Consider the following 12,518-nt stretch of genomic DNA (forward strand, 5'->3'; position numbering starts at 1 on the left):
ACCCACCCGCCGCCTCCCTGCGCCCATCTCGGCTGTCAGTCAGGCAGCGGTGCGCGCCGATTGGGCCGGCGGCCGCCGGGGAGCGGGGGCAGCACGTTGGGATGCGCGCTACTTAAGGTCCAGCTGCGTGAGCCCTTGACGTGTTTGGTGTTGGAGACTGCCGGTTGCTGGTTGAGCGGCCGCCTGAGGTGAGTGGTCCCGCTCCTCTCCCTCCTTGGCGGCTGCAGGGAAGGGGCAAGAGAGGGCCGCACCTGTGTCTCCCTAGGGCTCAAATCCACTCCCGCGCGAAGTCGAGTCCACCGGGTCTTGCCGCAGCGCGGGCCCCTTATCATCGCTTCTTTTCCCCGCGATACGGGTCCGTTCCGGTCCGGGGCACGGAAAGTGACCCCTGGCTGGGCACCCCTGCTCTCTCTTCATCCTCCCTTACAGCTGTTGAAGCATAATTGCTTGCACCTACCCCCCAGTTTCCTCCATTTTCCTCATCTCCTGCCCCTTTCGGCACTGTCGAAGGTCGAAGCAAGGTGCGTTCACCTGTGCCCGCCGTCCACCGTCGGACAGACAGGCAGCGTCACGGAAGACAGCGAGGTCTCAGACTTGCATCTCTGGTTTCTCCTTTCGATTTCCCCGCCTCCCTCCGATATGCCACCCGACTTCCTGACCCTGTCTCTCTGCACCTAGCAGTGGGTGAAAGACTATAGGTTCTTACATGACGTGTTTCAGCCTCCCAATAGTTGCATTTTGCGTTTTATCGGAGCCACAGACCCTGCCTGGCTCTAACCACCATGTGGGCTCGGACGTGTTCATCAAGATCCCTTCCCCTTCCCTTTCAAAGCACTTGGAGTGTGGGGACTTGAACCACTGAATGGGAAATCAAGAAATACTTTTTAAAGCAGTTTGCCCTTTGGAGAAGATTTTAGAGTTCCTCAAATGTTCTGTGCTTGTGCGACCTCTCCTTCAATTTTTTGGTTTTCTCTCTGGCAGGTAGAGTTTTGTAACATTTATTTGGTACCTTCAGAAATTGAATAGATGAGGCCTCTCTAACTGAGCACTAGAGCTTGCCCTGTAGCCCCGCCTCACACTGTAAATTGACATTCCAGTTAATACATGAGAAATTGATGCAAAGAAGGTGACATTCAGAAATCCAAACTTAGATTGACCTGCATTTAGAACTCAGAAGAGAAAGGGAATGTGAATAAACTCATGCTGCAAACCTAATTTGATTATATGCGATTTTACCTAGGTGTTATTTTTAAAGAATTCTTGAGTAATGATAATAAAATGCAGAGTAGGACGCTTTCATTGTAAGGCATGCAACCTGTCTATGTCTGATTGTTGTTGAGATTATATCTAAGGAAAAGAACAGCTAGGCAGAGTTCTGTGTTCTCACATCATAGGATAGATGTAAAAAGGAGAGCTGTGAGTGTCATCATTCCAGGAAGAAGTCAAGCCTGCAAAAGAATTGTGTTCAGCAGAGGAAGACACTTCTAGATATAATTGAACAGCATCCTGAATTTCCTTTTTGTGAAGATGTTTCTGTTAGATAGGTATATTCATGTATTGTTCAATGAAAATCATAAAATAAAAGGATTACTTAGTGGGTACAAAAAGTTAAAGGACCCCAGAATGACTAAACTTTTTTCCATCCTTCTTTTCAAAAGTTGGTCTCTTTTAGTCTGGACAACCTGATCTTTCTCAGAATAGAAGAAACCATAAGTGACTTGTGATTGAGAATACCTCCACTTTATAGGAACTTGTGGGATTTGATTATTTTTCCTGAATGTGCTTTATTTCTTTCAATATATCTTAGTTTTTGATGGTACCATCTTGGGCAAGGAAAAGATTCTGACTTCTGTCTGGTTATACTGATGTAGTTTTTTATTGAGTGGCATTTTGTAGGTCATACTACAATATTTGCTGGCTTCTCCTTCAATCTTTAGGTAGAAGATGATTGAGTTAGTAAAGGATTCAGTAATATGTTACTTCAGCTCTTTGAACTTAGTGCAGAGCATCTAAAAATATTTGTGGGTGACTTATCCATAGTATACCAAAATGTTGAAACAAAAAAGCACTGAAATATTTAAGTTAGTAGCATTCACGGATTCCTTCAATTAAGTAGAAGATGCTACTGGAAGTAAGGTTTCAACTTTTTTTTTTTAACTTCGAAATGTCAGCTAAGCAGTAAATTTGTTTTGGTATATTGGCCACCCCAGTGCTGGCCACAGAGTAGACATTCAGATTCTTTAGTTAACAAATGTTTTTGCTAAAGTTAGGTTGTACTAAATTATTCCACACTTATTTTGTATGTTAATCAATGTTTAATAAGGAAGTAATCGTTATAGTGCATGCTGTATTCTTAGATTTTGCTAGTATATTTAATTTCTTAACCTTTAGAAATGAGAATAAACTGAAACTGAATTATAGCTGAACTATTTTTCTTTCTGGACATTATTATCAAATTTCAGTAGATGTATTAAAAAATATGGCCTTTGTGCTGAGGCACTATGGCAATGCAAAGGAAAAGCACATCAAAGTCCTCATTCTCAAAATACAGAGGATATATAAAGTTTCTCACTACCTAATCATTATGCCAGAATTAATTTTCAAGTACTTATGGGGCTACCGAGATTGATTGATTCCTTTTTTGTCATGCACTGTGTGACTCTTTTCCCCAATATCTATCTGCAGTGAGAAGACTTTTAGGATGCCCATGGTAGCGCGGAGGCTAAGAGATCCTGACGTTAATCCTTGCTTGTTGGTAAGGTGGTTTGCTTTTAATTTTTATGAGTGTTAAGTTAGAAATACAGGCTTCTTCTGATTTTGTGAGCATATATTTTCTGCAGTTCTTTTTTTTTTTTTATGTCTTTCTCAGTTTATTTGCTTTTTAATTTTAATGGGACTTTTTGAAATATAGAAGTCTTACATTTCCTCCTACCCAGAAATCCAGTATATATTCATGTAGATCTTTTTTTTTACTATTATTTATTTATTATTTAGTTAATTTAGTTTTTTTCTTTTAATTAAACCATAGTCGACATATATTAGTTTCAGGTGTACAATATAGAGAGGTGACATTTATATACCTTATGATGTGATCGTCAAAATAAGTCTGATAACCGTCTGTCACCGTACAATGTTTTTATGGTATTATTGATTACATTTCCCTGTGCTGCGCATTACATCCTCATGACTTATTTTATAACTGGAAGTTTGTATCTCGTATTCTGTTTCACCTTTTTCACCCATAACCTCACCTCCCCACTTCTAGCAACCATCAGTTTGTTCTCTGTATCTACCAGGCTGTTTTTGTTTTCTGTAGTTCTTTTTAGAGTTATTTCTGTGCAAAAATATTTCTAGCCAGCATATCCTTATTTCACTAGAGCATTGTTAGATATTTATATTTTAGCTAACAAAGATTTTACCTCTTTTAAGTTAACTTATTTGTATAATATACAAGCATTTAGTTGTCACTGTAATATTAGACAGGTATATGTAAAACTGAGGAAAATTTTTAGTCCAAACATGAAAAGTTGAAAAGTATGATATTTTTAAACTGTCAGTGAAATTTATGTTTTAATAGCAATAATTTCATGTCCTTGAGACAACCCGGCCGAGAGTAAGGGACTAATGATAGAATCAGTCTAATTAAAGCCTAAGGGTTTTCACAAAGGTATCAGATAAGCAAAATGTTTTGCTGTAATAATAAGCTTTTATTGGCATTTATTTGATATGACAATAGTTGTGGCTTTGTCATCAGACTGGTGCTATGAAAACGATATTCCCTGATCCTATATGCATTTTCCAAATATACACATTCATTAACTCTTCGGCATAGAAATTAAGATTTGTTCTGTATATTAGATAGGTTTTCAACTGCTTTATTGAATAAAATGTTTCTTAGATCTATGAAGCAAATAACGTACTCCTTTAGTTAAAGCTTTTCTTTAGATAACCTCTCAGAATCATACCTTTCACTGCGAAGTTTGTTATCCCATCTATTTCCATTTCACACAGCTTAAATTTAATTCTCAAATGGCAGCTACCCTCCTTCGAACTCATAGCTCTGTGTTGCTCACTTGGTTTTGAAGTGATATTAATGATGTCTATTAAAATTGCTTATACAGTAGTATATTTACTTGCATAATGAAGTGAGTGATAGCCAAAAAGACATGGAGATGAATGGTGTTGGATCTAGAAACCATCATTAACATCAAAAACAGTCAAGTCAGAGTGAGAACTTGGAAAAGCGGGAGAGCTACACTCCGAGTCGGTAGATGGTTTTAAGTCTAGCTGTGTAGCAGTGATTTTGAGCACATTACACCTTGCCTCGCCTTCTTTGATAAATGGTTACTGGGCTTCAGCTCAAATTCATGTGATTAGATAGTCAGAAAACTGACTCAGACTATGAAAAGGAAGATGTCGGCCCCGAGCAGAATGAATGCTGGAATAGTTAAAAAGGTAATTCAGTTTTGTTCATTAAAAGGAACAAAAAGGAAGTATTTCATATTAGCTTCTTTGGGGAAAGCAGCTTCAGAAGTTTGTTTTTTTGCGTTGTTGTTTGTTTGTTTTTTAGATCCTATTCCACCTCTTAAATGATGCCTATCTTACATATTTAAGGAATCTGATGCTTCTACCAGATGTATGGATGAAAATAACTATGACAAGGAAAGGTGTTCCACTTACTTCTTGAAGTACAAAAACTGCCGGAAATTCTGGGTAAGTCTAGCTTGGTGAGACGAGTTAGTCTAACTCATCTCCTAGGCCTAAAACTGAAACCTGCAGTTAGTACCCACTAAATGAGATGGCTGTACGGAAACATAACTTTTCCACTTTACCCTCAGTGTTATTTTAGTTCTAAAGGATCCTCGAGAGCTCTTAGCTGCCACATTTTACGCCAAGGTATAAGGATGCAGTTCTAATGTAGATGGGTCATCCTAGGTGTATAAATATTTGCAGCCCTAAAAAATAACCTTGTTATAATTTTAGTTCTCTTGGGGAATGAACAGAATAGATAACTTGTCATAACTCTCATTAGGCTTCCATTTCTGCCTCTTCGTCTTCCACTGACACCCAGGGTGGTTTAAATTGTCCCATTTTTCTTGAGACATTAGTATGTAATTTCTGTTTCCCTGAACACTGGATCCACCTATTTTCTTTGTCTCTGCTGAATTAACTATTGGTTTCATTGATGGACTGTACAATTGTGCTCTTATAGTTACATAGCATATCACCATCTCAGTTACTATTAATGTATTCTTATTGGAATAATCACTTATATTCAATTGTTAATTGTTTGAAAAAACTTTTATCTGGAGTCGTAGAATTAGTTGTTTGGGTTTTTTTAAACTTGGTTTTTAGAATTTTTTGAGGAAGCAATAACAAATTACTGGCAAATGATTAGGATTTAATGTATAACTGATTTTGATTTCTTTTTTTTTAAATACCTACACACAGAATTCTGTCATGGTCAAGAGAAGACAGAATGGAGTGGAGCCACCTATGCCTACAGCGGCAGAACGAGACGAAATCTTGGGAGCAATGGGAAAGATGCCATATTGAACGTTTGCATTAAAATTGTTTATTTGACTTAAAAGCAGATGAATATTTTAAATAAATGATTACCGTAATCTTTTAAGACCTTATAGGCCTTACCCAGATAGATCTTGAATTCTACAAAGGCAGATAAAATTAAGTTACCCCTGTGTCCTGTGTGTTTGTTCTTGGTACCATGTTGGCGGTATGCCACTGCCGATTGTGCCGTGTCACTTAATTCCCAGAATTTACTTCTAGGAATTAAGGAAGTGTTAGGAAAGGCTGTATAAGGAGTTGACTTTTTCTCTGGGTCTTGAAAGAAAAGTAGGAGCGAACAAGTAAAAGCTGAATGGAGGCGAAAGAAAGGCGGTGTTTGATATGAGCAACAACAAAATGGAAGGAAAACTTGAGCCAAATTCGGGGATTTGTCTGCATTCTCCCCTGCCTGGTTTAAGGTGGTGGAGGCGTGCCGGAAGAGAAGATGGGAAGGTAAGCCGAAGGCAGATGTCTCCTTTGCGGCAGATCCGAGGCTCATTACTGAGCTCTCCATCCTTACTTCACTCATTTTGTTTAGGTTATTACGTTCACTAGGTGGGAAGCAGGGATGCAGGAATCTGGGCTTAAATGGCGTGCAAAAGAACTGGTGTTCCTTATTTTTGTTCTTCATGGCAAGGCATGGTTAAAGGATTCTGTGACAAATCCATAAATATTGGATAACTGTGAAGGCATAGTATTTTTGAACCATGGTAATGGAGAAAAACATTGATTCTCTTAGAAGGATTTCTATTTGTAGGATGAATGGGCAGGAAAGGGCGTGGAGTTCATCAGGTGAATGCTGGGATGAAACTATAGCTCAACTTCATTATGATGTAAAAACAAGAATATTTAGTATCATGACCGGGGTGGATTGTGTAGCAGTTCTCATGCCAACTGCCTTTTAAAGTCATTTGCTTCAATTACAGAAGTATTATAAAAGACATTTAATAAAAGTCAGTGTGTAGTAGAAAATCAACAAAAACATAGTTTGTGTCCTTTTTCTTCATTTGGTCCAGGATCTAGAGTATAATTTTAATGGCTGCTGACACAAACTGTCCATCTCATTGGTCTTAGTCCAAAACTCAGCTCACGTTTTTAAGCCATAGGATCATAATTGCTAAATATGATTCTATTTGAGTTAAATGTGATTTTATTTTGAATAAAATTCTGTTTGAATTTCTGGATTGTTTCAGAAATTCTTTTTATGGATTGCTCTAAAAATGATGAATTAAAATAGGAGCTGACAAGAAATTAATATACTCATGTGAGAAGTATTTCAATACTGTTAAGCATGCTTATTTTATTTGAGTTTGGAATTTTAATGTCACCTCTTTAAATGTCTATCAACATTCAACCTATAGCTATTTGTCCTGGCATAGCTCTTTTTTTTTTTTTTAAATAGCAACTTTGTTGTGATACAATTCATTTATAAGTCACCTATTTAAACTGTACGATCCAATGGTCTTTAGTATTTTGACAAGTGTGCAGTCATCACCACAATTGAGTTTCAAACACATTCATCATTTAGAACACATCACCCTAAAAAGAAACCCTGCACTCATGAGCACACATTCTCTATTTCCTCCTACCACCACCCTCCCCACCTTCCCAACACCTAGGTAGCTGCTCATCTACTTTGTCTCTAGAATTGCCTGTTCTGGACATTTATATAAACGGAATCATGCAATATGTGGTCTTTGGTGAATGACTTCTTTGGCTTAGCCACCTGTCTTCCAGGGTCATGTTGCATGCATCGGTACTTATTCTTTTTTATTACACTTCATAGTATGATACACCACACTTTATTGATTCATCAGTCGATAGGTATTTGAGTTGTTTCCACTGTTTGGCTAATATGAGTCATGCTGTTTCTCGAACATTTGTGTACAAGTTTTTGTGAGGGCATTCATTTCTTTTTGGTTATATGCCTAGGAGTTGAATTGCTAGGTCATATGGTAACAATATTTAACTTTTTGAGGAACTGACAGTGTTTTCCAACGTGGCAGCACCATTTTACACTGTATGAGAGTTCCAGTCTCTTCATGTCCTCGTTAACACTTATCTGTCTTTAATGACAGCCATCTTAGTGGGTGTGAACTGGTGGTTTTGATTTGCATTTCCCTGGTGGCTAATGATGTTCAACATCTTTTTATGTGTATATTAGCCCCTTGTACATATTCTTTGGTGGAATGTTCATTTGGATCCTTTGCCTATTTTTAAATTGGGTCATGTATCTTCATTACTGAGTTGTAAGAAGAGTTGTTTATGAATACTAAATACATGTCTCATCAGATATATGGTTTATAATTTTTTTCTCCGCTACTGTAGGTTGTATCTTCATGATGTCTTTTGAAACACAAAAGTTTTTAATTTTGATGACATCTATTTTTTGTTGTTGCTTTTGGTGTCATATCTAGGAAAGTGTGATGACACCTAATTGTCTTGCCTAATTCAAGGTTACAAAGATTTACACCTATGTTTTTCTAAAGAGTTTTGAGGTTTTAGCTCTTTACATTTAGGTCTTTGATCCATTTTGAATTAATTTTTGTAGATGGTATGAAGTTAGGAGTCCAACTTCATTCTTTTGCGTGTGACTATCCACTTGTCCCAGCACCTTCTGTTGAAAAGGCTATGCTTTCCCCCATTGTCTTGTCACTCTTGTTGAGACTCGATTGTATTTGTGGAGTTTATTTTTGGATTTTCAGTTCTAATCCACTGATCTATATGTCTATTTTTATGCCAGCAGCACACGGCCTTGATTGCTCTTTGATGACTGGTTTCGATGAACGTATTTTCTATGAAGTGCTTTTAATGACAAACTAATGGATATTTTTGATCAGCAAACCTTCAACATATATGATTATAATATGGCTTCACCTGGACAAAGTTGTTAAATTCTAAATTAGTTTTCAGTAATTACCTACTAATTCATTGTTTGCATCTTTACCCATACCTTGATGACTTCAGGTTGTTCAAGATAAAATTTCATCACTTTGGAGGGTTAGGGTTCCAGGGGTTTTTCTTATCACTACTGTTAAATTTGCCATCATTGTATTTCTCACTTCAAGATTGTACTTTGAGAGAGGTGAAGCTAATTAACCTGATAAATTAATGGTGTCAGGATGTTAGTGAGTGCCATGAGAAATTTAGGAGTTAGGCAAGTCTTTGATACCAACTATCAACTAACAAAACAGGTGGAAGGCATTTTACTGTGTTGTTGTGCATCTCACTCTTGTAGGAAGCATCTCTAGATTCCCCACAGGATGGGGCAGGGTGGTGCACCGTGCAGTATGTAAAAGCAATCCTTTTCAAATTCGCTGTATCCATTTGGAAGCTGGAGGAATATAAGCAATATCATTTATGTTTCTATTTATAATGCCTGGTATGCTTCTGTGTAATAAATAATCAACAAATGTGTATTTGGGGAGGGCTGACTTCTAAAATTGAACAGATTAACAAATATGCAGGTTCAAACAATGCAAAAGAGTATACAATGTAAATAAATCTGCCCAGAAGCGGATGATGTCGCATTTTCAGGGTTTTCCATGTATATATAAACATCTGTATATTTATTTGTTGGTTTAGCACAAAGGACCATCATAGTACATGAGCTGGAGTTACCTTGCTTTTTCCACATAGTGATATAGTTTGGAATAATTCTCCATTGGAGATTATAGATTCATTCCATTTTTTTCAATGGCTGCAGTTTTCTATTGCTTTGACATACCATAACTGAACTAGTCTACCCTGATGGATTTGCCATTAGAAACAAAATTGCAACAGGCATCTTTGTATGGCTGTTTGCTCTTGTTTTCATATGATAAATTTCTGAGAAGGGAGCTCCTAGGTTGTAGGTCTCTGCATTTTAAATTTTGTAGGTATGGAAAAATCACACTCCCATGAGGAGCGTACCAGTTTATTATACTCTCATCAACAAAGCCTGGGAGTATCTTCCCTCACACCCTCCATCCCACTGGGTTCTTTAAAACTCAGCCTTACAGTTGATGAGTGAGAAAAGGAATGGCTGTTTTTATTTCCTTTGCCCATTTTTTTTTTTTCAGATTTGGGAACTCTTAATATATTAAGGAAATTACCTCTTTGTCAGATGTATTCTGTATATTTTTCCCAATTTGTCTTTTATCTTTTTTTTCTAATTTCTGTGTTTTACATTTTAATGTAATTAAATGGATCGATCTTTTTGTTTATGGTTTCTGGTGCTCAATAAATATTAAATGAATCCAAGTACACGTACTACTATTACAGTTCAAATCTGCTCAACAAATATTTGCCAAGTACCTATAATGCAAGTGCTAGGCTAGCTTGTGTGGCAGAGCTTAGATGAATGAATCACCATCTGGCCCTACGCTGCATGGGAGAACGAAATGAGTGCCTCAGTAAGACCAAGAGTAAGTTTCTCAGAGGATAAGTAGCCTTAATGAACACAAAGGGGCACATGCACATGGTGTGAGGACTAGTCCTTGCTGACAAACCAGAGCATGTGAGGGGAGGTCCCAGGAGAAAGAAAATCCAGATGGGTAGAATAGGTTCACATTATGAAGGACCTGAAAACTTTATTCTAAACATAAAAGCTTGGAAAGGTTTTTTGAAATGGAGAGAGTAAAATCCAATTTGTGTTTAGAAGAATAATTCTGGAGGCATTGAGACAGGTTATTACAATGATCCCAGATGACTGCACCTGATTATGGTGTTTTCTCCCATAAATTCTTGCCCTACTCCAAATCCTCTATTGCAACCAGGCAAATCCTAAAATGCAAATATAGTAATGTCCCTGCTTAAATTTCTAAGACCTTCCCGTTACCTCAGGATAACATACATATTCCTTCTCTTGGTTTACAAGGTCCTCTAAGATCTGGGGACATTTACAAATGGTGCAGACTTGAGGAAACTGGGGAGGGATTGTTTTTAGATACACAAGACCCAGGCTCTGTCCTCAAGGATCTTAGATTTCAGTGAGGGAGACACATGTGAAAATATCTGACTATACGCTTCCTATGCACAGTATCTTCGTGCCACACTCACATTTCCTGAGCACACCCTATTTTCTCAATTTAATGGCTCTCACCTAAGGGCTGCAGTTAAAATCTCACATATCTTTTGAGGCTCAGCTCACATATGACCTGTCTGAGGCCTTTCCCTCTGGCTCTACTGTGCCATATAGCTGGGTATGTAATCGGATGTGGTAAAATTAGGCAAATAAAGTCACTTAAACATTCTTTTATTGTCACTTTCTTTTTATTTTTCAGAAGAATAAAAATGTCACTTAAGTGTCACATGCTTTATTCTGGAAGGAGACTAAAAAAGATGCTCTGTTTCGCTCTTCGGTTCTACACAGGAACAATTTTTATGGACAGGTTTCAATATCGTGAGTGGTTTCTCTTGTCATTAGTTGTGTGGGACTGCGCCTGCCAGCCTTGGGACGGTGGAAAGGCCGGTGTGAGCTCTGAAGCCAGGCTGCCTGCAGCTTCCCGGCTATGGACGCCCTTTGGCTTTCTCCCAGGGCCGCTGGGCTCTCCGACAACTGGATGGAGCCATTGCACAATGGAATGCAAAGTGTGTTTCGGGACACCTGCTTTCTTCTAGGAAAACTCCTAAATTACATTTAAAAATCTGTTTGCCTATGAAAGCTTTCACCAGTCTACAAAAGTGACCTAGGTTTATGGGCACAGTTTTTCTTTTTTCTTTTTCTTTTCTTTCTTTTTTTTTCTTTTTCTTCTTCTTCTTATTTTTTATCACTGCCTACCACAATTAAATAGGCTTGGGACCAACTCAGGTCCCTCCACTGTCCTAGTAGTTCTCCCAAAGAAACTCCAAGAGAATAAGGGTCATTTCAGAGCATCGTACTTCGGTCTGGGCAGGATGAGGGACAAGGGGCAAGTTGCAAGGAAGTTCAGGCAGGGAGAAGAGAGAGGAACTGATAGCGAATGATGATGAGACCCGGAGAGAAAAGAAGAGAGTGATTCAAAGTGCTGGGTGTTGGCTGTGGATTGCAGTGAGCACTGAAGAACAAAAGATCATTCACAATAAAAATAAAGGTTCCAACCCCAGAACCTACACCCAAAAATCCTGCCTGATACACAGAAGTAAAATATGACAGGTTGTGGAAATAGCATTGCATTTGGAATTGAAATATCTGGGGTTGAGTTCTGGCTCTGCTGCTTATTGCCTGTATGATCTTGAGTAAATTGCTTAATATTTTAGAGCCTTTCCTACTCTGAACTCTGTAATTTTAAAAACACCCTATCTATTCTGTAGGTGGTTATGAAACCCAAAGAAGGTTTCACTTGTGTTGGGCAAGTGGATATTTGAAATGCATCTGTAAAGATAGATAATGGACTTATTCGTAGTAAGTGAAAGCCTCAACTGATTCTTGGTTAACTCTGGTAAAGTTATACTATCGACTAATATACCTGTCTCACTTGACCCCCTTCCTCAAACGCTTCCCTAAAAAAACACCCAAAGCTACACCTCTGCTAGAAGAGGTTGCAAAAAGCCAAATTGACTGTTACTTTATTTCACTCCTTCACTTTTAGTTTCAATATATAGTTTAGTTCAGAATGTTCTCTCTTTATATTTTTCTTCTCACTCATACCCCACCACCATTCTAGTTCTTTCAGATATACCTGAAGTCTTCACTTAGTAAGAACAGGTACCAAAAAATATCATTTTTGAAGGGCAGATGATAAAAAGAACAGGAAATATTTCCAAGTCATTCAGAAGAAACTTCATATTACCCATGACCGTTGGCTAGATCGTCCCTCTACTCATGAACAGGAGTCCTCCCCTTTCTCTTCTTTTTCCAGGCTGTCCTTTGTCCCCTTCAGGAGCTAGCTCTAGCCTCTTCTCATCCCTGCTGAAATCAGCGTGTGTCAATTCCACCAGACACTAGTCCCAGCCCCGAGTAAATCCTCGACCTCTCACATGGCTTCCTCTCT

The 12,518-nt window shown here is 38.3% G+C and overlaps 1 protein-coding gene across 2 annotated transcripts; it reads left to right on the top strand.

The window, feature by feature from the left end:
- The first annotated feature begins 39 nt into the window (after window positions 1-39).
- On the top strand, window positions 40-5,700 carry CHCHD7 (coiled-coil-helix-coiled-coil-helix domain containing 7). Of its 2 annotated transcripts, none has more exons than XM_015598588.2 (4): window positions 40-188; window positions 2,686-2,755; window positions 4,571-4,713; window positions 5,452-5,700. In XM_015598588.2, exons 2-3 carry the CDS (start codon window positions 2,702-2,704, stop codon window positions 4,685-4,687), a joined length of 171 nt encoding a protein of 56 aa, XP_015454074.1. In that variant the 5' UTR covers window positions 40-188; window positions 2,686-2,701; the 3' UTR covers window positions 4,688-4,713; window positions 5,452-5,700. The 2 variants fall into 2 exon arrangements, with proteins under 2 accessions (XP_015454074.1, XP_006924038.1); XM_006923976.3 differs by having other exon boundaries at window positions 41-188; window positions 4,615-4,713; window positions 5,452-5,699.
- Window positions 5,701-12,518: the final 6,818 nt, after the last annotated feature.

This window comes from Pteropus alecto, unplaced genomic scaffold, assembly GCF_000325575.1.
Source record: "Pteropus alecto unplaced genomic scaffold, ASM32557v1 scaffold87, whole genome shotgun sequence".
NCBI lineage: Eukaryota > Metazoa > Chordata > Mammalia > Chiroptera > Pteropodidae > Pteropus > Pteropus alecto.

Excerpts from the sequence above, each read along its gene's own strand:
- CHCHD7 (XM_006923976.3), top strand. The coding sequence starts at position 2,702 with ATGCCCATGGTAGCGCGGAGGCTAAGAGATCCTGACGTTAATCCTTGC. Across the intron at positions 2,756-4,614 it reads ACGTTAATCCTTGCTTGTTG|GAATCTGATGCTTCTACCAG; the intron begins GTAAGGTGGTTT and ends TACATATTTAAG. Across the intron at positions 4,714-5,451 it reads AAAACTGCCGGAAATTCTGG|AATTCTGTCATGGTCAAGAG; the intron begins GTAAGTCTAGCT and ends ACCTACACACAG.